At 41.4% G+C, this 26,764-nt stretch overlaps 2 protein-coding genes across 3 annotated transcripts in view; one reads left to right on the forward strand and one right to left on the reverse strand.

The window, feature by feature from the left end:
• Nucleotides 1-461: 461 nt before the first annotated feature.
• Nucleotides 462-4,730, forward strand: RPL8 (ribosomal protein L8). Its single transcript, XM_080374318.1, has 6 exons — nt 462-581; nt 834-977; nt 2,335-2,476; nt 2,903-3,121; nt 4,132-4,247; nt 4,531-4,730. The coding sequence occupies exons 2-6, from the start codon at nt 840-842 to the stop codon at nt 4,687-4,689; spliced, it is 774 nt and encodes a 257-aa protein (XP_080230444.1). The 5' UTR covers nt 462-581; nt 834-839; the 3' UTR covers nt 4,690-4,730.
• A 10,174-nt stretch (nt 4,731-14,904) lies between these two features.
• The window catches only part of USP9X (ubiquitin specific peptidase 9 X-linked), a 106,282-nt gene continuing 94,422 nt past the window's right edge, over nt 14,905-26,764 (reverse strand). For both annotated transcript variants that reach the window (XM_080374284.1, XM_080374283.1), the window contains exons 39-45: nt 24,957-25,142; nt 23,059-23,279; nt 21,899-21,987; nt 19,148-19,304; nt 18,483-18,695; nt 17,944-18,039; nt 14,905-16,503 (exon numbers count right to left, since the gene is read on the reverse strand). In XM_080374284.1, coding sequence (XP_080230410.1) covers nt 16,369-16,503; nt 17,944-18,039; nt 18,483-18,695; nt 19,148-19,304; nt 21,899-21,987; nt 23,059-23,279; nt 24,957-25,142 — 1,097 coding nt within the window. In that variant the 3' untranslated portion in view covers nt 14,905-16,368. The remainder of the gene's footprint in view (nt 16,504-17,943; nt 18,040-18,482; nt 18,696-19,147; nt 19,305-21,898; nt 21,988-23,058; nt 23,280-24,956; nt 25,143-26,764) is intronic.

The raw sequence follows: 26,764 nt of genomic DNA on the forward strand, positions 1-26,764 counted from the left end.
TGACCGGGCCGCGGCGGCGGCGCCTCCCCGGCCGGCCGGCCAGCCCCGCGCCCGGCAGCTGCTCCCGCCTGCACCGCGGCCTGCAGGGCGGGCGGGGACGGGAGGCGCAAGTCCCGTCCCCCCGGGGCCACTCCGGCGCGGCAGTGCCCGGGCAGGGCTCCCCGGACGGGCCGGCTCTGGCACACCCGCCCGGCGCCCCGTCACCGCGGCCGCCCTGGGCTGAGGCGCCTCACGCCCGGCGCCGCCCAGTCAACCCGGGCTGGCCCTGGGGGGGAACCGAGCACGGCCCGGCGCCGGCCCGGCGCAGCAGCCCGGACTAGGGGACCTGCCCGGGGGCGGCGGGGGGGAGGGGCAGCCCGCGGGAACGCCCCCGCCGCGGTCAGCGGCGCGACGTCACGGGCGGGGCGGGGCCCACGCTCTGCCCCGCCCCCCCGCAGGGCCCGCGAGAGCTCTGTTGCCTGGCAGCGGCGCGGCGTGACGTCACGGCAGCGCGACTGGCGCCCGCCTTCCCCGCGCCGGAAGGGCCTTGTCGCCGCGGTGACGTCGCCGCTTCCTTCTTTCCCAGCCCGGCCGGAGCAGAGGTAGGAGTGCGGCTGCCGCGTCCCCCATCCGCCGCCATCCGCCCCTCGGTCGCGGCGTGGCCGCGCTGGCGCTCGCCCCGGCGCTGCCCCGTGGGCCCCCGGGCGGGCCAGCGCGCGGCTTGGGGGTGCGCGGGCCACGGCCTGCTGCGGCCGGGCCGGGCGTTAACGGTGGCGGGGTGGGGGAAGGGGGGGTGTAGCGCTGGCTCGCGCCGCCGCTAACGGCGGGCGTCGCGCGCTGCCCTCCCCCCGCAGGGCGCCATGGGCCGCGTGATCCGGGGCCAGAGGAAGGGCGCGGGGTCCGTGTTCCGCGCCCACGTGAAGCACAGGAAGGGCCCGGCCAAGCTCCGCGCCGTCGACTTCGCCGAGCGGCACGGGTACATCAAGGGCATCGTCAAGGTAGGGGCTGCCGGGGCCTGCCCGGGGGGGGGCGGGGGGCGGCTGGAGGGGCCGTCGGCGGCCTCGGCATCGAGCGCCTGGGCCCTGCTGTACCTGGCCCCCTGCATCCCGCGGGTGTCCGGGATCTGCAGTTCCGGCAGCTGCGCCGAAAGGCGTTCGGGCTGTGCCTCGTTCAGGCTTCTCATGCCCTGCTGAGCCAGCCGTGTTCCCTGGAAAGCCAGACGGCGGTGGGTTTGTGACTGCGCTCAGATAAAGAAGCTGGCAGCACGTGCGATTTTCTGTCAGAGCTTTACGAATGTAGGAATATCGGCGTGCTTTGATATTGCCTAAGGATGCCCTGTACCTCATGAAACGGGGCTGGGGGGAATTGTCCGCATAATTGATTGCATCTTTAAAAATAAAAATCGATCTTTCTAAACAGTTAAGTAGTATCTTGTCATCTCAGCCTTGAGTGGTGGGGGCAGGGGGTAAGGCGGTACTTGTGTTTGGGGGATGATACGGTGTTTCAGGCGTCCTGTAGGTAGTTTTTGGGTGTCGGTGACTTAGACTGACTGCAAACAGTGCCACTGGCTACCTGGCTGGATATTCTGCACGTCTTAGCTGTCTCTTCAGTTTTTTAGAGCAAGCTCATTTTCAGGCCATAGAGGGAACTTCCTTCACACTTGGCATAATTGATTATAAAACCTAGGTAGGTAATTTTGACTTAAATTTACACATGGGGGATTTGCCTGACAGGGTTGGAAACAGCAGAAAAACCATCAATACTGGACACCAACAACATCTGAGCTTTCCTGGAAAATGGACACATCCTAAAGTGCTATAATTACTTGGCTGTAGTCTGAGTATATGGTTTTGTATTGGAATCTCAGGCAGAGTTGACACATTTTTCCAAGAGGAAAAATCTGTGCTTCCTCATTTAGGGGCTTATATAACTTAAATGTAGTAAATACCAAAAGATTAGAAATCTTCCATTCTAAAAAAACATGTAGAGAAATCATTGCTTATGTCCAACTTTGTCTCTGCCCCAGGGTGATTGGACAGCTAGTGAAAGTGAATTTCTTAGCATGGAGACATCTGACATCCACACAGTGTCGGGAATAAAACAGTTCAGACATGGGTAGTGTTAAGCAGCACACTTAACTGGAGTAGTTACTGTTTTCTGATACAGATACTTGAGGTTGTATTCGTAGAAATGTAAATCTTCAACTCATTCATGTAGGAGAAATCAAAATCCCTCTCAGAAGGGAGTATCCTCCTGAGGATTATGTAGTAGTAATAATTTTTCTAGTTCTTTGATTTCTGCAGAGCCCATGAAAAGTGCCGTATCCTGCTCTAAAGCACATCTGTGTCCCAACAGGATATCATCCATGATCCTGGCCGAGGTGCTCCCCTTGCCAAGATTGCCTTCCGTGACCCATACAGGTTTAAGAAAAGAACTGAGCTGTTCATTGCTGCTGAGGGTATTCATACTGGTCAGTTTGTTTACTGTGGCAAGAAAGGTGAGTCAAGACAAAGTGCGTTGCCTGAGCAGTTTCAGAATGCTAAAGCAGATGTAATACCTGAAGTTGGGGATGCTTAAGTACAGTTGTGAGCCATCACAAAGCAGCAGCTTCCACTAGCTTTAAGCAAACCTGGATTTCCTTCTCGGAGACTGCAGTCTCCTTATGCAGCCTGTTTTGATTAACAAGCCTAACTGGGATTTTTGTCAAGTGTTTGGATTGTTCTATCTCAGAGCCTTGTTTTGCCCACCTTTCTGTTACAATGAATGTGAAACTCAAGTTTCAAGTCAAACAATAAAAAGTGCCTGTGCACGTTGCTGCTGAGGCCCTTATGCAGTGCCCTTCCGTGCACAGAGGCCCATGTTAGATAGAGTTGTACTGCAAGAGCTGGAATGAGGCTGCTGATGCTCTGATTGTTCTTTGCAGCTCAGCTGAACATCGGCAATGTTCTGCCTGTTGGCACCATGCCGGAAGGCACCATTGTCTGTTGCCTTGAGGAGAAACCTGGTGACCGTGGAAAGCTGGCCCGTGCTTCTGGAAACTACGCCACTGTTATCTCTCATAACCCTGAAACAAAGAAAACCAGAGTGAAGCTGCCTTCTGGCTCCAAGAAAGTGATTTCTTCTGCAAACAGAGCTGTTGTTGGTAAGGAGTGACAACCATGACCTTGTCAGTGAGTTTACATGCTGCTAAAGCAAGCTTTCTAACAAGGCCCTAGTTTCTAATGCTGTCTTGAAAATAGCACCATTTACAGACTGGACCAAGGATTATGCACAGGTACAAGACACTTTACAGTTTTTTCAGTACATACATACATGTTATGCCTGTATTACTTTCTGTTAACGGTAACTTAAATTTGGAGGTGGTTTGACCTAGTGAGAGGACAGAAAAGTAGTTGCTCTTTGTCCTCAAGCTGTAATGGAATTGCTCGGCCTATAAAATCTGCAGTCCTTGGGGAAGAACTTAGGCAGAAAACGCATTGATGGTTTCCTGCTTCTGATACATTTGAGTCTGAAGCGGTGGTGCTGGAGGTGGTGTCAGCTGGGTGAAGTATTCCAGAAGATCTGACACAGAATGGAAATAGCATTGTCAAAAAGCAGAGGGTTTACCAGGTTTGTTGTACACTTGACTGGCAGCTGAGAAGGGTGTTGTACTCGGTCAGCCAGTGACACTTGCCTACCTCTGAAAAGAAAGACACCAGAGGGAGTAATGTCTGGTCTGTCACTCTAGTAAGATTGACTAAACAAATAACGAAATAACTAGGTGTTAAAGTTGTCGAAAATCCCTGAGCTCTTTCAATTCATACTTTCTTTAGCTGAAAAACTATTGTTAATGTTACCCTAGAAATTTTAGCGATAAAACTGGTAATGCTTTAGAAAGTGTTAAGCTCAATCCTGTATGTATTTATGATGGAGAAACTAATGAAAGTATGGGTCCCCTTGCAGACCACTTACGTGTGGCTAGTAGCTTGAGTCGAATGTCACTGTTGGGGTTGGCTGGAAAATACTAGTTGAATACACAGCTGGGATTGATTGAGATGGGTCTGAAGCTTATTCTTAGAACCTGAATATTAATGAAAATTAGCCTTGTTCTTGAACACCTTTTGCACTCTTGTTTGTTGTATTTGTGGTTAACCATTCCTGCAATTGTTTCAGGAATTGTTGCTGGTGGAGGTCGTATTGACAAGCCCATCCTGAAGGCTGGCCGTGCCTATCACAAATACAAGGCAAAGAGAAACTGCTGGCCACGTGTCCGTGGTGTGGCCATGAATGTGAGTTTATTTTCAATTAGAGTTTTCACTTTTTTTTTTTATGGTTTAGAAAGGTTTTGTTTGATATGGGGAGGAGTCTGGCATGTATCTGGAAAGAAAGCTTCACAGATTACCCTGTTGTTGCATATTTAATTAGTGTAGGTAGCAGTACTTTAATTACTGCACTGTATGAAAAATGAAGCAGTTAAATTTTCTTGTTCCCTTAAATCTGTTTGTTGTTGTTAAATGTTATTACTCATCTCTGTTGTTAATTATATTGAGGACTTGCTTTCTTTTTCCGCAGCCTGTAGAACATCCCTTTGGAGGTGGTAACCATCAGCACATTGGCAAGCCTTCAACCATCAGGAGAGATGCGCCTGCTGGGCGCAAAGTCGGTCTCATTGCTGCCCGTCGTACAGGTAGACTGCGGGGCACAAAGACTGTGCAGGAAAAGGAGAACTAAAGACCCAGTATGGAGTTTACAGAATAAATTTTTAAAACGGAGCTTGTGTGAAGTTCAAGTTATCTGTTGCTGAAGCGTGGCTAAGGTAGGGATGATACTCAACAGAGGAAGCTGTGAGTGGAGATGAGGTGTTTTCCTGCCCCCTTGCTCTTGAGAGGAAAAGTTTCTTTCCCTTAAGGTGCAGGGGTGGTTCACATAGAGCAGTTAAAATAATGCCAGTGATCCTGAAATGCCTGTACCAGACCACCACGAATGCACATGACCTTACACTGATGGGATTCCAGTGGAATGCTGAGCAGGAAGAAAATCTTATTTTCTGTATCCACCCTCAAAAATAACACCATAGCTGGCCACGCATGGATAGAGAGGAAAAGGTCATTTAAAAAACCCAACCAGCCACACACCTTGAAGAAAGGCACTAGATCTCATTTGGGAAAAATCTAAAAAAGCAAGGGCAAGTTTTGTTTCTGTTTATATACCCCCAGTACTGTTCATGTTCTCATGTTTTTGCTATGAGATCAGAAGCTCTTGCTTATGTGCCCATATTCTGACTTGGATCTAAATTTAACACTCCCCCCAAGCAGTATCAGAAGAACAGCTGAAGTATTTAATGTTCAAGTTACTACCTTGACAAGAGCCCAGATAAAGAAAGTTGTCCAATATGTCAAATACAGTAGAAGTTTCTTCGTGTGAGAGCTGTAGTCTCAGGCTGTTGGTACAAAGAACTTCCAGAACAAGTTGCATTAAATGTGCGTGAAGGACTCGCAGGAACCAGGGGTTTCCAATTACACTTGGAATTGTTGACTCCATATATTTTCTAGGGAAGGAGATTCTTAACGGACACTTGCCACCTCCATTGCTGGTCCCAGGCTTTGACAGTAGCCTGCAGACTATCAGGTGGAGTTACGGTGAGAGATCTAGAGGTACAGAATAATTGCAGAAATAAATATCATACAGGGCTGAAGGCAGCTACAATACATTTAATGCAAATGTACAGGATGCAATGCTAAAAGTATCTGTAAAAAAAATCTGTAAAAACAAACGGTAGTATGTGGCTTTTGAAGATTTGAGTCCATTCACCAGACAACAATTGCTTGTGTTGCAAAAAGTAACTGTTAATTAAAGTACAGTCTCCTTTTACAGACTTGGCTGTGAATGGGAGGCTTATCATTGTTTACATCCTGTAGGCCTGAATGCACACACACGTTCTAACTGCCCTTTCAGAAGGATCTACCTGGAAAAGAAAGCCAGGGTTGTGAAAAATGCTAGAGTATGTTCCAAACATTGCCCTGCAACCGTGCTAAACTGGGAGTTGGTGGCAGCAAAGGATGTCCATCTGGCCACACAGGAAAGCTTTAAGTGCGTGAGTAGGTAACGGAGCAGTCCCTGGGGCCGTGCACATTTCACAGCAGTAGGACAGGATGACTTGGACAAACTGAACTAGAGGAGGAGGTGAAGCCAGAGATGAAATTTTATGGAAGTTGGTGCTTGAATAAAATTGTTGGGAGCCCATGTGTGCATGTAGGTGCAGAACTGAATTCATGATGGTGACCATCAGGCTGCAGGAACCTCCGGCGCTGGTGGAACCACCACACCACAAGTACACGCAGTGAGCCAGGCCCCGTGGTGCACAGCGAGGAGGTGTGAAAGGAGCAGCTGCTTAGTGAAGCGGTGGGTACGTACAGCCAGGCTGCCCAACGATTTGACAGGACAAAATAAGGGAGAGCAGTATCAGACCTTAATTCTCCCAGAGGGGAAATTACTCAAGAGGCTTAAGTCCAGTAACGTAACAAAAAAGCCACAGTGATGTTAGCAAGCGACCACTGCACCAAACGCTCTCCAGGGGCAAAATGCTCCCCTCTGCCCTAGCACCGTGGGTACAAAAACTTTGTGAAAAGAAATGGGAGGGAAGAGGGAAATAAAGTCAAGACTAAAATGTCAGAGGCTCTAAAGAATCCAACCTAAAATGAAAAATTGCAAAAAACTGAAAATACGTTTTCCAAACTGAAGGACTAAATTAAGCTATAGAATGCAGGGTGAATTCCAGGAGATTACACAACAGGATATTAGGAGCAATGTGACAAGGAAAGAATAAAAAAAAACCTATAAAAATATACCATTGAGTTACTAACAAGCTTACTTGCTTGGGAGGATCTGTGAAAGCACTGAATTGCAAATGAAAAAGTGACTGATGTTAACATCAGCCACCGGCCTCTGCGTGGGCTGAATGGAGCGTCAGCCAGCGGTGGCAGGCAGGAGGTTCAGCAACAGGGTAGTGGCTCCTGAGTTTATGCTGTAGAAATCCAAAATTAAACGAGATGGGGACACTGCAAAGAAGCAAGGCACCTTCCTTTACCACCTTGGCTGGCAAGATCCTCGGTGTAGGCTTACTACTTTTGAACAACGCGATGCAAACACGGCAGTATCGTGTGGGACAGTATTCAGGCAATCAAGAGCATTTTGTCACCAGGATCTGGTGCACTTAACCATGATCTATAGCTGGTCCTGGCATTCATGGGTGAGATATTTGCCACACAGGGAAGTCAACTGATTGGAAATAGCCCCCCTTATTACCCACCTCATTTGGTATCACCTCCATCGCGCCGTACACGGATGTCTGCTGCACCTTGGTGTTACAGCTCGGGTACTGCTAAAATCATAAATGCCAACAGAAGGAATTAAATGCTCAAGTGTCGCCCTTCTGCCTCTGCAAGAGAGAGCACTGCCACCCCACCTCCCCAGCAGCCAGCAGGGTGGTCCCTCGGTTTGAAACCCTCCTTTCTGTTGAGAAGTTGCTGACCACAGACAGCAGGAAAGAGAACTACCAACCTGGTGATGGTGAAGTGGACGGACTTCTGAGCTCCTAGATTTACCCCAAGAAGCTTTAATACAAAACCACTTTGAATGCAAGTTAGCAAAATAGGTGAGAGTCTCAGTTCCCAGCCCTAATACTGCACAGAGGACACGAGCTATTATATAGTCAAACTTCAGAAACAACAACCATATTTATTATTAAAATAATAATAAATCACCTCCTGTAAAGATTTGCATTGTTACAAGGACACCAGAAATCTTGAAATGAAGCCAACGTTCTTTTAAAGAAAGATGTTAAGTGTTCATGCAGGAATTTCAGTGGTTACTTTTCCAGTATAAGGTTTTGTTTGCTAAAAGAAAACAAAACCCAAGACCATACCAGTGAAACATGGAAGTCTTCCTTTAGATGGGCTTCAAATTTCCACCCAACGAAAGACCGAACAGCACTTGCTTTATACTTTCTTGAGGGTGTATTGAGAAACACCAAGTCCTACCTAAGCACTGACATGCATCACAAATTCTTTCATCTTAATAGGACACCCTCATCAACATTATTATCCCCTTCCAATCTACTGTCCCACCAGTATCTCAGCAGCCTGATGGCTGTTGCACAGGATTTGTGCTGAAGCATAGCAAAAGCAAGACTTCACCTAGAGATGGGCAAGGCTCACCTCTCCAGGGCTTTCCACAGCACCACCTCCCCGTCCTGCCGGGAAGCCCACAAACCACCAGCCTGCCATCGCTAAGTCAGAAGAGAGGTGGCATTCCTGGAGGATCCAGAGCCTGCTACACACCAGTGCAGGGAGGGAGGAAATGCAAAGGGAGATGCAAGTAACCCATGTAAGGTAGAAAAAGGTCAGAGCAGATCCACCCAGAGAATTTTTGCAAAAAGAAGAGTGGGAAACAAGTTTCAGCAGCACAATTATAATGCTGACTGTTATGTTGAAGTTACTGGGTAAATGCATATCAAAACCAAGAGACAGACTGGGCCACATTTTCAGCTAATGTAAAAGCCCCCAGGAGCCCAAACTCTAAAAGGTTTCATGGAGTCAGGTGGAATCAGGCGATTGATAAATTGTTGTGTATTTCACAGTCTCTGTAAGTTAAATTAAAAATTGACTTTTTTTGTCCTGTGGCATAACAAATTCTCAGAGAAACGTGAGAACAGAACACATTCGTGGGAGTCACTTCACATTTTTGCTGTTTTCATCAAAAGCTTTCTTCCCCCAGTTTACAGTGCATGCACGTGCACACACACACACACACACACACACACACACCCCCCAAACTGGTAATGATCTACTGGGACACATCCAAAATCTATCTTAAGAATTCTTTTTTTTGCTAACACATCAACGTCCAGAGAACTCACATGCACAACCACTTAGATAGGTTGCATCAAGTGAACAGATCCATGATAAACTCGGTCAGGTGTTACCTGCTTTTCACAGATGTCTTGTTTAATTTTTTTTTATTTATTTAATGTTAGTACTACAAATTTCCAGTAATTTGGCATTGTTTCGTATTGTCATTTACATGTCTTTAAAGCCAGTGCCAAGAGCAAACACAGTAAACCAGTGGTTTCCATTAGCTCTCTGTTACACCCACTCCAAATTCCTTTTACATGACGGCCCTCGCTCTGGTCGAGCAAAGCAGCTGGGTAATTGGCACATCAGGGAAACACGGGTGAGGGCAGCTATCCAGCAGCCTGCGCTGGCTTTTGACAGCCTGGGGTGTGAAAGGACACCTGTCCCTGGAATAGCCACTCGGCACCAAGGAGAGGCAAGCGCAGTTCACAGAAGCCTTTGGAGTGGCCCCCAGGAACGTTCCTATGCAGCCAGTTCTTCTCCAGTGACTACAGCGCAATCGAGTCAGTCCTTACGTGCTATGATAGATTCAAAGGCAACAGCGAACCTGGCTACATCCCCCGAGTTGAGGAAACCCCAGCTTTATTGCCCTGTCTTCATCACAGCAAGTCTCTTCCATCAACAGCTTCATTATACGGCATTTTAATAAATCCAACACAAAAGTCCTCCACTAGCCCATTCTTCAGTTAAGTCCACATTTTATTTACGGTTTGCTGTTGGTACTTCAATCAGACTTATATATACATGATCTAAAACCTACATCAAAATCACGTTGACTGCTCTGAAGACAGAGAGAAGTGACACGATTGAAGATTTCTTCCACAGCTACATGGTAAGTCTACATTCCCACAGCAGGTTTTTGGTTCGGTTTGCAGAAGCGTTCAGAAAGCCAGCGCCAGGTCTCTCTCAGGCTCGCGGTGGGAGGGCTGCACAGTTCTCTTTCAGCATTTCGGTCTCACACACAACCACGGTAGCAATCGGAAACATTTCTTTCTAGATGAACACCTGGGTTGATCTACAGAATTCTGGCTTTTCACATTCCGGCATCTCTCCCTTTCTAAACCCCCACCGCGTTGACATAGCTGGCAACCCACACACCTCCCCGCGACTGCGTTATTTGAACAGTGTTAGTTGCAAAAGGGTTTTATGCTACTTCACATGGGTAGAGGCAGCATGAGAGACTGAGTAGAAGTGTTTGTGAGTCCAAGTGGTGCCACTTGAAAAATGCCCGTTCCTTCATTTTGATGCAAACATACCTACGATGTGGGAGTCACATTGTGAATGATTTTGTACACCCCCAAGGGACAGGGGCTGCCCTCTGCCTGCCCCTGCCCGGGCATCTCTGCGCCCACGCTGGCCAGACCCAGAGGGAACTCGTGCTGCTCAAGCCACTTACCCACACAGCAGCCCGCAGCGGCTCGGCCATGCGTGTCAAGAGGTAGAAAGTATTAACAGAACCACCTTGCAAAGCCTCTCGCTCAGCTCGCTCCCTTCATTATTTGCTCAGAGGTTTCAACCCTGTACAGATCTTAGAGCTAAGAAGAGTAATAGAAAATGCTTTGTGTGCTACTTAACTTTCTGCTAGAAAGCAATTCTTCAGTGCTCGGGGAAGCTTGTGGTTTAAGGGAGTTCACACCCGCTGGTACCAGCAGAGTGCGTGAGCCCAGGCAAAGCGTGCTCAGCGATTCCAGTTCCCGAGGGATTTCACATGGCGTGACCTCTCTCCCTTCAGCGAAGGATTTCCATTTCTACTAATTCACCTGTCCTCAATCATGCAGCAGGACAGGCAGGTAGGATCTGTGAGCATCATTAGATCTTGATGACCTAGTCTTCATGGTTCTAAGCTTTTGAATTTGCTTCCAGAAGACTAAGGACTCTGAAGCACCTGCCCGATACTTAAATACTATTAAGAATATTAAAGAGTGTCCAAGTTTTCCATCAGCGTTCTCTTCCAAAGTAGATTCCAGTGAACCTACCATTTTTATTCATCTGTAAACTAACTGTTTGAGATAGGAAACAAAGAAAAAAATACGAACCGAAAGAACAACCCCCCCCAAAACCAAACACCACCCAATAAGCCATCTGAATTAAAGACTACCATCAGTAGTATGAAGCTTTCATATCCCACATAAATTCTGACAAGATTTTGGAGATGACAAAGCCCACCTGGTCAAGGCTGTGGTTGCTGCTACTATGTGTAGCAGCTAACAGCAAAAGAGCAGGTGTAGGCAGACAAGGAGGTAAAAAACATCATGGCAAGTGCAGAAACCACAAAAATATTAAATAGAAAATGATACTGGCAATCTAGAGTGAGAAACTTGGCAAGAAAGAAATCCTAGGAAATGATAGATGGAAATTCAGGAATGATGGGCAGGAACTGAGCAGCATTTCCATAAATAAAGCTACAAAATCGGCCAATACCTTTAAAAGATGCATGCCCAGAAGTATCATTACAGAAAAGGAATGTAACTGCTCACTTAATGGCTCAGGTGAAACCACACTTGAAAAGCACTCGTCCAGTCCTGGTCATTGTATGAAAACAGGAACAGCACACCACAACGGTGAAAGTGGAAATGTGGATTAGGGAACTGGCTCATACAGGAAAACAAACATTTAAAGGTTTTGCTCTGGTAAGGACTAAAGGGGACATAACTGCAAATGCATCAGGAAGCTGCAAACTATGCAGCTGACACAGCTTAGGGCAATATAAACCAAGTTACCAGAATAGCAGTCGTAAATTAAAAATTAATCTTATCAGACATTTTAAATAGCATAGAGGCAGAAGAGAAGGGAATGATCTTATTTTTCTGCACTGGAAGCTTTTCTGTGGTTATATTTTGAATGAATTCATAGAACCCGTTTTCCTTTTTTCTCCTATTTTCATTATTCAAGGTTATCTCATCATTAAAAACCTGTAAGACATTTGCACATTATTTTGACCATTGCAGAATGATGTCATTTCAGAATTGTGCTGATGTAATTAAGGCTAAATTAGATACTTCCAAGGAAAGAGCTTGTAGGTCAGTTTTATCATCAAAAAGTGGCTTTAAGGAATTCTAAAGCTAAAAACCAGAGTTGGGTATTTAAAATCTGATTAAAAATAGCCCTTACTTAGGAGAGTGTTTTTCTCCTTCAGAAACCATTTCCCCTGTGCTTGTTTTGATTTCATTGTCAGCAAATAAGTGTAAATGAAGCAAGTATGATTGCTGCCTTTTGTGCCACTCACTGACTCATTGGGTTTCATCCCTGCAACACATCACCAACTTCAACGCCGAAGAAGAAAACGTCCTGAGCTTTACAGAGCTGTTTGCTGTCGTCTTGCTCATGAGGCCACTTGCAAGAGTAAGAGAAATCATGCAGAAGGATGTAGCTGGGTTTCTTTCCCCTTGCTTTATATTTAGTACCACTGTGCAGCATGATTTACCAGACTGTTCCTACTTCTCCCCCAGAAAGCCTCTTCTGTCTTGCTCTAGAGAGAAGGCAGGTTTAGACTTTACTCCCACGACCTCATGGGCTGTGAGGAAAGTGGTGTCATGAACACGATACGGGACGTGACAACAGGGAGCCAAAATTACTGTTGTCTTGATTACACTGTGCTGGAGCAGGGCCACAAACGGGGGAACTCCCATACCTGTCTTAAGAAATGTGAGGTCAGCATCAGCATCGAACCCTCCCAAAAATTAAGATGCGTGTCTTCCATCACAGGGGTGAATTTGCTTTCAGTCTGAATTTGCAAGTGTGGATTAACAAGGTTTAACCAAGATATTTAAGCATTTAATTGGTTACTCCACAGATTTCCTAACATGCCACTTCTTCCTCGAATTTATATAGTTAAGTCTTTAACTTTCATTTGAAGCTCAATTAATTGCACTGAAAGCCTCACCGCAATGCCTAATAACTGGAACACGGGCCAACAAAAACACTGAGCCACTTTTCCTTGACATAGTTTATCAGCCTATTCATTTCTGGCAGAAGACTCAGAGGTAGACAAAATGCAGTGAAACCAAAAATGAAGTAAATTGCTACTGCAGCCATCTTTTGCCCATTTTAGCTTTGGCAGAATGGCTAATCTCATTCTCTTCTGGAACTTGGGAAACAGTTCCAAAACTTCCTATATGTAAGTTCTTCATTATACGTACGCTACAACACACAAGCTAGGCACAACAAAGTGGCTGAGAAGGCATAATAGCAATTACCATAACACAATTTTCTCATGATGTCTAAAATAAAGTTTCACTCTCAAAGAAAAAAAAAAGTGAAATGTAATTGTGGAATTTCATTTCTTTCTGGCTCAATTTCAGCAAGATAGACTAGCTTTGAAAATAGGAAACTTCAATTTTTACATCTGGTAGTTAGCAGCAGAAAAATAATGTTAAAAATTCCAATCAAGCAGAGTATTTTTCTGCTTGTGCATCCCCACAAAATCAGGTGCTGCATGGCAAGCAAGCTCGGACTGAACCCTGTGCAATCCCATTGTTGTCAATGGCGACCAGCTCTGACAACTCTGTGACTGAAACTTAGTACATTTACCGGTACAAGTAGTAACTGAATTCCTTTTATATATGGCTGTACTGATTTTTTTAACACTAACAGTAGCAAGTGTTAAAAAACTTATTTTAGTCACTAAACAACCACAATCCAAATGTACAATGGGGAAAATTGTGTAGCAAGGTTATGGATCTCCCCCTAGGGTCAAACTACACATTAACCACCCTGTAACATCACCTGTGAATTTCCAGTTTCTATTTGACATTAGATCCTGATGTTCTCAGGAACACGAGTAATTGCTTTACTATTTATTGGCTCATTTTACGGAAGACCAGAGATTCCCTAGTAACTTCTGAACAGAAAACAGGACTGAAATTAGTGATGGGGGAAATAAATCTTTAGGCACTTTGAGAACTACTATTTTAAAGTGTGCCATCAACAATGAGGTACTGTGTATCGCCTGAAAACGACCACTGCCAAAATGCTGTGACTGCAACATGCGTATTAAACTTCTTGCTTGTACCATATTTAAGTACAATTCAAAAATGTTTTGCCCAGAGTGAAGAAAGCATTGCACCTTTTACGGTAGCTATTTGTTTAAAAGCAGCAGCTGCAACACACAATAGAGGCTGCCCTTCTCCAAAGTCACAAAGATGCACAATATTCTCAACCTGCCACCTGAAAAACAACCGCCACTGCAGCCATTCTCAGTTCAGGGATATGGGTGTGCATGACTGAAGGGTCACAGCCCTAAGTGTCACAGGTTTGACATGTCTCTACAATCATTGCACAATGAAAAGCAAACACATTTGGCAAGGCTGAATTAGCACATCATATATTTTACCTATAGAGTAAAAAATATGTAATAATCGCCTCTGAGATAGCTTGTTTATCAATTACTGGTCCAAATAAGAAGTATTTCAACTTCACTACTCAGGATAGACCTTTTGAGTTAAAACCTCCAGCAGGCATTCCCAAACGTAAATGGGAACACTTTATCCAAAATTACTAAGTCCAGGTAAAATGGTATTACTAAAAAAATACGAAAAAGTCTGAATTGAACTTGAGCACTAGGGAAAATGTGGAAGCATAGAAGTTGATCACTACTACACAGCATATTCAAAAATCTTCTGCGTCCCTTCCTTAATACATGAAATGAGTAAGAATGCATTTATGACCAAATTTTCCTTTGTTAATTTCAAAATTACAGACCTTTGATAAGCAGCTTTGTTTCTATCAACTCATTTGTAAAAAACACCATCAAGCTTGTGCTCATTAAATATATATATATAAAAACATACAAAAAGTACAAGATAAATCACATTAAGAAACTTTTACAGTGTAATTGTCCTGATTATTTTATTCTTAAGGGCCAAATTTTTTTGTGCACAGAATCTCAATGTGACTGTTGTTCCAGAATTCAGCATAGTGCCACTGCACAGAATTCACCTTTCTGTGCAGTCCGTTAAAAAAAAAACCACCAAAAAAACAAAACAAAAAAAAAAAAAACCAAAACAAAAAACAACACACACCACAGGACAAAACATTCTTCTTAAATCAAATTCTATTTGTGAATTCAGCAAAATAATTTCTATAAAATAAAACAGCAAAATATTTAAATAGTATAGGGTGGGCTGTATCTGTTTTGCAGGGGTATTTGGTTTTTAAACAGGTTCCAAAAAAATTACACACATTCAAGTTACCAATTTTCATTTAAATACAGTATTTACTGATGCGTTTCTTTAAGTCTTTAAACAAATGTTTATTCTGGAATAGAGATACCTCAGAATTGTATTTGACTAACCAGTAGTTTCTTTTATAATTAAACCCTGCTTCTAATGTTAAGATTTCCTGTATAATGGATAAAGAGCTAAGACAATTCTCGCTTTCAAGTAGAACTGTGAACGAGCAGAAAACCAGCAAGTTAACTTGGTGCAGTGGCACTCACAAGTACTCTGTGATTTTGTTGACTTCCACTTCACTGGGATGCAGTAGAAGGAAAGTGTTAGAAGTTTATCTAATAAGCTCTACCAAAGAAACAAAACAAGCACACCAAATACAGTCTATTATGCTCCAGGCATCCTGGCATAGCAAATTTTTGCATATTTGTTTTAAATCTTTTTAATTCCTATTACTGAAAACTAAGTGTTCTTTACCCCACCCAGAGACAGAACTGTCAAACATCAGAAGTGAGGAACATATGTGAAACTGAAACCCACTTGTTTGTCACATTTTCCCTCCCCATTTTATAGTCTAGGTGTAAGAAGAAAAAGTTCTGAGCAAGACAGTTGTCACATTGGGACAACTGCTGTTACCTTGGTTGTTGGTGGGTTTTTTTTCCCCTCATTGGCTACACTAACCTGGTGTGAAGCCATGCTAAATGTTACAGCATAACTATAGCTTCAAAGTGATTAACCTAATACCAGAATGAAAAAGGCAATGAAAAAAGATCTAGAAAAAATGTTACATCACCAATTTTCCACATCAACCAAATAATTAAAAGGTTACCAGCCATTACGTTGCTCATAGTAAAATCGACTCCAGTGGCAAAGAATTAACATGAAACTATTTTTGTGGTTGACATGGACAGGCTTTTTCATAAAGGAGTTGATCCGACTGCCATGAGGCAGGCAACACTGGTTGCAGAGCGCAGCAGATATATCAAGAAATTATTTTTTTGTTTTTGTAGATCTGTGAGTCTCATCAAGACAAAAAAAATGTTTCTTGCTCAAGAATTAACAGTCAAACATTAATATACTATATACACCTTTGCCATTTACACATTAGCATCAGGCCATTTATTACAAAACACTATACACTTTCCACTGCAGGCGGGTTATATATTGACAGCAATTTTCTGCAGATAAGACAGTGAATAGACTCTCCACTCCATGTTGATTAGGAATAGTTTTTCTAGTTTTAAATATTAGCCAGACACAGAGAAAGGTTGGACTGTAAGGCCTGGGTGCACAGTCTTGATGGAGCAAGTTAATTGATTATGTGCATTTCACTAATCTTTTGTCTGAGGCGGGGAAACTTCTTCACTGCCTTCATAATTTTCTTGTGCTCGTTGGCCAGTTCGCTGAGGGTTGTTCATATGATGTGCTGCTGGGCCTGTATATGGCTGTCCATGCACGTGGTTATTCTGTAATAAAGCATAAACATTTTACAGGGACGTTAAACCTGGGGGCTGTTTCCTGACTTGTTTTCCCCCTCCTTTACATTCAGACTATCGAAAAAAGCATCCTCAAGCACAGTGAACCTCTCGTGTAGTAACATCCATATGAACACACATCACAGTTTCTTCATTCCTCCGAATCAAATCTTGCACTTACCTTTTTCATTTAAACAGAAGGTAAATAAACTTTCAAGTTGTAAGGATAAAAGGATTAGACGAAATAGTAATCTCAGCTTTAGAAAAACAGTTACATGCAAAGCAAAAGCAGCAAGAAAGAAAAAAAGGAGACAAAAGAGGCTGCCTATGTGCTGCGGACATTAAACTGTGCACGTTACTGTCAAGATTCAACTAGTGTGAATTTTTTTTCCCCAAGATGATGTAAAAAGCATACCTGTATTAACGAAGCATACTTCAATTTTTAAGAGAGAAAACTTTAATATTACAGAACTGAATGAAATCTAGACCAGTAGTTTTCTGCAGGTGCTCTGCCCCTATTTAAAAAGTCACCTGGCAAATGAAAACATCTCATTTAGCTGTAGTTTTGCAGAGCTTAACCAACTGTGGAGAAACTAGGAATACGACGATTGTGTGTGTTAGTGAGAAATGCCATCTCTTGCAAGAAAGTGAACACATCACACGGATAACTGTGAGGTTACAGTATGTGTCTGAACTCAGGAGCTCAGAAAGGAGTGGGAAAATCTGCATGACTTACCAACTGCTCTGCTGAGAACGTCAAGTAAGGAAAGCAAAATGGAGGGGAAAATGGGTTTGGGCAGGAAAGGAAATTAAATTAGCCGATTTGGAATATATAAAATTAATTGGAACAAAAAATGGCAACTAAGTGGGGGATCTACTAATTTACTCAATTCAATAAAAAAACTGGTTATGATTTCTTTCAGATCTGGCTTTTCCACTGAAAAATATTTACAAAGCGGCCACATAACATAAAAACAGATTTAGATTTTATATATACTTCAGCTTTAAAGATAAGTGTTCATAGCACAAAACAGGTGTAACAAAGCCATCTGCATTTTTCTGAAAACCTTCCAGTTACTCAGACTAAAATCCAGGCCTCGAGGCTTGGTTTTGTATTTAAAAACTAGAAATCCAAAAAATATTATCATTGTCAACAAATATGACAGAATCAAATTCAGTATGCACTAGACTGATGACATCTGTCCCCTACTCTTTCTGTGGATGATTAATTCCTGATCTGGAAACATTAAAATTCTCACCTGAAACGGATGGTGAAACTGTTCCTGGCAAAATACAGGTTTACCCTTATTCCTTCAAGTATGATATTTGATAGTAACATGCTTCTGGCTAAATGCCTATAATTTAAGTTACCATAAATGCTAAAAAGCCCAAAAGCTAACCTGAATAAACGGTTCATCTCTAAGCTTTTACCTGTTGGTACTGGGAACCAGGCGAATGGGGATATAGTGGAGCATCTTCAGGTGGAGAAGACTCGTGCTCATCTGGGGCATCAGGATCATCTGGTTCCTGAAGTTTGAAAAAACATTTAATTTACTTAGGTAAAAAATATTATGATGATTCTATCTAGAACCAATCCCACATGCAAGTGATTGTTTCAGACATGCTTGGAGAAAAATCCCACCCCATCATGTCACCCACAGCTTGTACTGTACTACATAAAAATTCCCACTATCAATGTATTACTGGAAAAGCAGACCCATTCATAATCTACTTTAAATGGTCAGTTTCAATTCCATATTGCTAATTCTTTCAGTGAGAGATGTCTACAGGAACAGTAATAAAGTGGAAAAATGCACAGGAGTATGTAACTGAAGCCAACAAAAACAGAAATCTGTATTTATAAAATACTTACAAAATGTGTTACCTCTATAATGACCAGAGACTATTGCTAAGGTTAATTACAGAAGCACTTTACTCCATTTTTTTTACCATACGTATTAATACTGTACCTCCTCTGGGCAGAGTTCACAAGCTTTTGCAAGAGTCATTCTAGCACTGTGTGATCTCTCTAGGAAGTAGCCATTTGATGTTTCATTGCTTTGTATTGGTGGAGACCAATTATTATAGGTGTATTGGGGATTGCCAGTGTATGGTCTACGCTCAAGCTCGTCTCCAAGCCATTCTACTGCCCAGGTCCATTTTCTTTTCAAATCTCCGTTGCTCTGCAGATGGAAAATTAACAATTCAAAATTATTTTCTTTATTCTTCAAAATAGAAATACTTTTCCCTTCCTATGCATCAGCTATCAGTGAACAGACAATAACACATGCTGATGCTTAAAAGACTCTACGAAATATCCTTTTTTGCAGAAATGAAACTTCAGATTTGAAATTAAGTCTGTGGATTTGCAGCTGTATCACAGAATCATGAGTGCAAGTTTAACCAAATTGCTCTCTCAGTCCCATACACCGACCTTCTGATAAAGGAAGGTTCAAATGAGTTGTATGTGGAAGCTGTAATTTCATCTAGGTGATGAAAACTGAATAAAGGTGTGGGGTCTTTTGTGTTGTGGGTTTTTTTGTGTCTTTTGGTTTTTTTGTGTTGTGGTTTTGTTTTGTTTTTTCAACACAGAACTGGGTAAAAAAGCAGCAAGAAACAGAATGAACATTATCACCTGAAGGATCTGGTAGGCTACAGGACAGTTGCTGAAGAGAGCTACCATGCACTTTATACACTGGTAAGCTCTCTTCTGATAATGATTCTTAGAGCGCTGAATGGTGTCAAAAAGTCCATCCCTGTCATCCGGGATTCCCTTAAGTGCATTGTGAATCCTAAAAAACAAACAAACAAACAAACCCCAAAAAACACACAACCCAAAACAATGTGTTACAAGTTTTAGTATTTGAATTAGGGCTTCACTTACAATGTAATTATAAAAGGGATAGCTCATATTCTGACTTCTGGTTTTAGTAAAGAGGTTTTTTTAAAATCAGAAAGCTAACTTTACACATCACATATATAACATAATATTTAAATATTGTAAGTATTTAAATATTAACATTAAAATATTTAAACATTGGTAATATTTAAACTCTGAATAAGATACATAACATACAAGTATGATTATTCTAATCACAGAAATCAACTTCAACTGGTCAATTTTTGATACTGATTTTTAAAAATCAGCTGCATTTACAAAACAGACCTGTTAGCCCAACAGGTCCTTACAGAACCATAACAGTTAAATCCTCAGCAGAAGGGTTACTTACGTTACAGTTATGCTTCTCAAAGACAGTGTCTTTTAGATGCAGTTCCTCTGAAGAGGCACAAATAGTACGTATTTGTGCATGGGCCTAAGGGACGTGGGCACTCCCTGGAACTAAGCCTACTTTCTGTGCCTTCTGCTCTTGAACAAGGAGTAGAGGAATTAACTGTCACCCTGAAACTGTGCAAGAATTGAGAACTGACATACTTTTGGCTTTGAAAAAAATCAGAGGGCAGCCCAGAACCTACACTTGAAGAGCTACACTCGCTGTACGAAAAGCAGCTGCCCTCTTTCCTCATAGCCCTGGCAACGGTCAGTGAATAGACTCCAGGCCGCCAGCAACCTAGACTCCATCTGTAAAGTGATGACGAGCTTTTACTTCAGCTGATTTAACTTAATAGTACTTGTACACTATCATCCCAAACTTGGCATTGGAACTTGTCAAACCAAGAGACGTTTCTGAGGGCAGGTCTGATGTCAAAGAACAGCAGCAGCCATCTCACAGTACAAGAATACAAGGAGCACTGAAGGATGCACGCTGCCTAAGATCAGGTGTTTGTTTTCTAAGAGTTAGAAGATAATATCATTTACTACGGACAGTTACGTTATTTGTTGTTTGTTTTCTTTTTTTGTTTGGTTTGGTTTTTTCGGTGGGTTTTTTTGAATAAGACAACAAAGATCACTAAACCTCTTACGTTTATCACAGCAAACAAGAACAGGACAGAGACCAGTACTTCAAGCTACTGCCGGAACTGGCAGCAAGAAATCAGCGGATGACAGCTGCTACTTAATAACCCTCTGTTGAAGCCCAACACAACTCCAACAAACACTGCTATTCCTGAGACTGCAATCTTGAATATGCAGTGATGTACGTCTCCAGTTACAGTGAAAGCCATACTACAACATTCAGCCTCCTTCACACCCATTTTTTCCAACATAGCACCATCTCAAACAACCACTTCTATTATGTCTCACCTGCGCTTCCACCCTAAAACTTTTTACTTTACATCTAGTAATGTATGCCCATCCTCCAGTGTTCTGTGGACTTAAAGACATCTTCTGGAAGTATTTGTTTATCAGGAAGAAAATACAAACAAACTGCATTATACATGCGTTACATATACATATATATGCAAAACCGAAAAGCCTATGTATAAAGGGTATTCTCGTCCCTTACCTAAGCTGTAATTTCTGTAAAGAAAATGAAGAAATCCCTCCAACTCAGTCTTCGTGTTTTGCAGCACAGTTAAGCCAAACCACCATCTATTTTTAAGAGTCGTCTTCTAAAGTAAGGCTAGCCAACTGATAAAATCCTAAGAGTGCAGTCTACTTCTACAGGTTAAGTACACGAGTTCACTCCAATACCTTTACTGCACATGGCAACTGTGCTCTTACTGAAAGTATTTTCAATGGCGTATGATACACGGTCACAATTTTTTTAGTAAAACTGATACTACCTATATTCACTTATGAAATAGTGAGATTTTGAAATACTGACAGGTAGCACACCGACAACCTTTCTGTTACCTCATCTACTACTACTTCGATACCAAACTTCTGAAAAATTGACTATTCTTGCAAACAGTAATTGCAATAATTACATTTTTTGAATCTCTGCTTCAAAAGCCTTATTCTTTAGACATACCAAAATTAGGTTTGAAACTTAATGTTTAATATATTAAAGTTAAAATTATCTTCAAATGTGAAGATGTAGAGAGTATTTATGTATGAAGTATGCATGAAGTGTAAACTTGGGAGAAAAACATGTCTTGGCATCACTATGACTGACATGCTTTTTAGTAAGACCAGACTATTGCTGGACCCTCTTGAATGAGATGTTTCCAAGAATGAATGCATCTCACAACAAATATCAATGAGTTTAGCTAAATGGCATATTCTCTTCTATGTGAAATACCTTTGGGGTTTAGGACTAAGTAACAAATTTCTCCATAAAAAGGAAATTCAAGGTGAAGAAATTTTAATTTATCAGAAAAATTGAGATAAAAGTGGGGGGGGGGGGAGAAGGGCTTTATTTCTGTATTTTGATTTAATATATATTTAAAACAAACTTCTTGAAAGGATTAGCAACAGATCCACTGCAGAAACAAGCTGTACAAAGCACAATAATCTTGAATTATAAAAAGACAGGTAAATACTAACCTGTGAGTTTGCCAAGAGTCCTCAATTAACAGGATTTGCAGAAGCAGATCCAAATAAGGTCGAAGCTCATACGTGTATGAATAAGCAACCTTAAAAAGTAAAAAAGCAGAGAATGTAAGAAAGCATTCCTTGAAGCATGCAGATTAGATGGTGCAGTGCAAGAACACAATTCATCTGAAGCGAAGTTTACCGTAATTTCTAGGATATTTCAAGATAAAATGCATACTTTAAAACAAACAAGCTGATTGTCTCAGGGTTTTTGGGGCGTGTGTGGTTTTTTTGGGGTTTTGTTTTATTTTTAAATATAGTAGATTTTGTAAAGGGCAAAGTGTTTCCTCATGATTTTCTAACACAACTCATCTGAAGCCATAAGCATGAGATGCTAAAGAAGCTACCTTAAAAAATGTGTTTAGAAAAGCAAAACTACAAAATTTTATTTTTCACTGATATTGCTACTTTTAGGCAATATGTTCAAAGTTTATTTTCAAAGGTTATCCTTAAGTGTAAAATACACGGCTAAAGTGATTTTTATTATGATTCTCTTTCAAGCACCAAACGAAAGGACACAGAAATATGTTATGTTTACATGGAAAAATACCCAAAAGGGTGAATATAAAGATGAGATAACAGAAGTAAAAAAAATTATTTGGACTGGAAAAACCTTACAGAAATTAGACTAACCTTACAGAAATTAGAAAGGAAAAACAAGACAGTCCCAAAGATTCTTTCCTGAGCCTGAAGCCAAGTACGTTCTGCAGACTTGTAAAAAAGAACCTTATGAACATATTCAAAAGAAATACAGGGGAGATCCTGGGAAATGATTCTAACCTTCCATGCGACACAAGCAGCTCTTTTATGGATAATGACAGAAAAGCTTTAGGAATGCTCCTGCAATACATAAAGACCACCTCAGTCTTACTTTCCATCCTTAACATACTGTTTCTAACTCATAAAAGGTTGACTGCTTTCCTAAACTCATAAAAGGACTTCTCATAGTACTCAACGTGATGTATAGACCTGTGAACATAAATACTGACAGAGAATGCCATCTTAAGGAAAGTTTATCAGGCACCTGTTCAGTATTTAATACAACATTCTTATATATACATATATAATCTTACATTTATATTCCCATCTTTCTCCTCACTTTTTATTTTTACCTGCCAAAGAAGTTCACTGAGGACAGTGGAAGAAAACTGAGGATTCTCCCAACAGCAGAAACGAAGCAACTTGATGGTCTCTTCAGAGTTGCTGCAATCTTCAATAATTTTCTTCACATAACTAGTTCTCACAAACAAAATGTCTGCTACGTTCTGCTGAAGTGCCATTATAGGCTGAGATAAATTAGGATCACCATAAGGGTTGGCAAGCGGGGGATTACCTAGAACAAACAGTTATTACAGATGAAAAGGTACTGAAGTACTTTCAGTGCAGACAGAACAAAATATAAATTGGTGTAACATCAAGAAACACTAGATGGAGAAAAACCCAACCCCAACAGCTGATTTTCTTTGAAAAATACTATGGTATGAAATAACTAAGCTTTCTGAAGTTGTATGAAGCCTGACACTTGGTTGCCTGAGAGAGCTACTTCTCCCTCTCAGATGATGCAGTGACAATCAAAGCTGAACAGCTGGAGACACATTCATATGCAAGAAAAGAAATTACTGAGAGTTTATTCAGTGAAATCCTCTTTATCTCCTGAATCTGTCTGCATCACTGCTTGCGTAACACAGCCCAAATCTATACGTTTTGGGACACAAGGTCTATTTACTTCACCAGGCAACGGGAAAGGGTTCAGAGGAGTAACTATGTCAGAACAATCATGTCTGAACCTCTAGAGTGCAGACAGAAGTAACTCTTGAAAGAAGAAAAACTAATGTCTCTTATTTATTAAGCTTCATTTTGTATACGGAAAGATTGTTGATTTTCTCCTGATGTTTCTAAATTTAGCAGTGTTTTGAGTTGTTTGAAGATGCCCAGAAGTCCAAGGGAGAACCTTCCTAGTTTAATATGCTAAAGCAAGAAACAACTTTACTCTGCAAATAGTTATCATAATTAGTAGTCAAGAGTAATGTTTGTACACAGTAATTTTTTTTTTAGTACATTATGAATGCAGTGAATATACAATTATTTTTCATAGGCAGAAAAAATTTTCAGTCTAAGCATGTAATAATGCGCTGGAAACAAAACAAAATCAAAATGGCCAAATGGTTCTGAAGCTTATTACAGCACAGTAAAATTTTCAGTTCATTAATCTTACTATAGCACATTTTAGCCTATTGACTTTATAGCCTGGCTATATCATCAAGCTGTAGTGAGTCTGCCGTTAAATAGCTTCTCTACAGATTCCTGATTAGGTGTTCTAAAATACGCTTAACAGAACGTGTACATATACAGGCTACGAAGTCCATGTAGCCCAATATTCTGACGCTATTTCTCAAAAATAACCGCACTGTATTGAACTACTGGAGATATTAATTATTTACTCTGTGGTTCACCAATTTCTAACTGATTCTTTTATAAAGTGCTGGCTTCTGTTTGTCATCTTGACTGTGAACAAGCACCAAATCGTTTTCAAGAGCTATCCACAACAATGCAAGACCTCTTTACTGATAAGCAGTATTAGCTATTTCAAAGCCTGCTATTGTTTCCTGTACAGATTACTTCTGTACTTGTAACATGAAAGTAATCTTTTATTGCCTACTCTGAATCACAAGATCTTTATGCAGCTCTTTACAATGAGCTTTAGACTTTCTAAAATCATTACCATTCTGTGATCAACAAACTACTACTTTACTACTCAGTTGTTTTCCTGTATCTTTAAGGAATAAGCCAAGACACATAAAATACAGAACAGATTTCTGTCTGGTGCTTTTTAGTATGGCAAACCAGCTTTGCTTATGACCAAGATTTCTGTCTTTTAAACAAAAGGAGTTGCTAAACATAAAAGAAACATTTTTCCAGCTAATCTATTTCACACATAAAGCTAAATACGCACAAGAGACATTTACTGGTATATTCAACCAACCAAAGGAAAACTTAAAATTCACGATACCATTGATAGAAGACTGCATCCGCGATGACACATTGCAACAACGGATCAGTTGTGACACAACAGTGTATAGCTTCCCCAGTTCAGCATACTGGTATTTAATTGGAGGACCTGGACCCTCATCCAGAGCCACAAGCATGAAGGTTGCAGGAACATTTAGTTTCAGAAGTTGTGTCTTCTCTGCTACACCTTCATGGGTGGCAGGGCAGGAAGGAAAAAAAAAAAGAAAAATAACTACTGTTTACATGATTCATAACTTTTCAGTTGCTGGGTTTTATTAAAACCATCATTTATACTTTCTGAGGAAAGAGAATAATCAAATCAGTAACGATGCAGAAGAAAATTATGTTCAGTTGAAAAATCACATTGAAGCGGAGTTATAAATGACTACAATTTCTTAACAATCCTCATTAGCACTTAAGTAACTAACATCTGTGTTAACAGCAAAGCCTCAGAGAAGTCTTTTGGACAAAGAATTAATCTTTTCATTGTCATGCCCAGGACAGGATGAACACGCCCACAGCGTATTTCATTATTTTTCCACTACATCCTAGATACACAAATTACAAATTTAAGACATTTCCAACTGTGCCATACTATGAAATAAGCTTAGTAAGAGTGATAAAATCAATTAAAAAAACCCCAACAAGCAAAATGAGAAAGTCTCCAAACCCAAACAAAAAATCCAAACACACAGCTAGTTTCACCGCAAGAATACCTTGCAGATACTATACAAGTACTTACCAGTAAAAATTTGGTATGCCCCTTTTGTTCTTCTACTCTTTTTCTCAGTTTGGTTTAAAGTCATGATTTTTCATTTATTTCTAAGTTTTTTCTGATTTGGAAATACAAACTGGACCTTACCTACCATCGTCCTGATAAGGTGGAATCCAGATAGCACCTTATTAGAGCTCTTTATAGTATCTTTCTCATTATATCAGATAGTTTTGTAGTTACATCCTTTGTAGAACTGATCTCTCACTTGCTTTGATGCGAACAATATGATTTCTCAAAAACATCAGACAGTTTAATCTTTCTCACAGAACTTGGGGTGCTGCAGGAATGACGTACTGTGGCTTTTGCTGAATGACTACATGCATGCAGAAGCCTTCAGGTAACAGCAATAACAAGCACAACTGCTTAATATTTCCATGTTTATCTTTGCAGGGTAGACTGTGGTAATGGTCAGACCCACAAATAAACTTTAGTTACGCTTTCCCATCTGACTTCTGAGTGCTTTCCTAGTCAGAGGCTTCAACTGCACTGACTGACTACAAAAAGGTAGTAAAGAAGAAGAGGTAAGTTAGAGCAGGAGAATTGCATCTCTCTATAATGAAATTAAGTCCGCTCTGGGGGTCATGACAGAACCCTGCCTGACAGATAATGATTTCATAGACAAAGTACATGAAAGCAACATACGTTACAGGTGAAATTAAATTAACACAACTGCCTCAATTAGTTTTACAGATAGGACATTACATTCCTTTAAAACTGCCTACCCACATGAAAGCTTCCAGAACTCTGTGCGTGTGTTCTATGTGGAAATAGTGAAATAACTCCATTTGGACTGATACGTTCGCTTAACATTTTAGCCACAAAGATATCTTAACAGAAGCTCACATTTATAACTTGCCTGCATGAGCTGATAACCAGCTATCACTGAGCTGCTCGGTATTATGGGCATTTTGTAAAAATTCCAAGGGAACTGGATCTCCTAACTTAACACTACTTTACATAAAAGGATGAAAATATCTTGTATTACAGTAAAAGGGAGAGTGTAATAGACTACCGCTACGGAAGAACATTGTATC

The sequence above is a fragment of the Falco punctatus genome (assembly GCF_963210335.1).
Source record: "Falco punctatus genome assembly, chromosome: 2".
In the NCBI taxonomy this organism is placed as follows: domain Eukaryota; kingdom Metazoa; phylum Chordata; class Aves; order Falconiformes; family Falconidae; genus Falco; species Falco punctatus.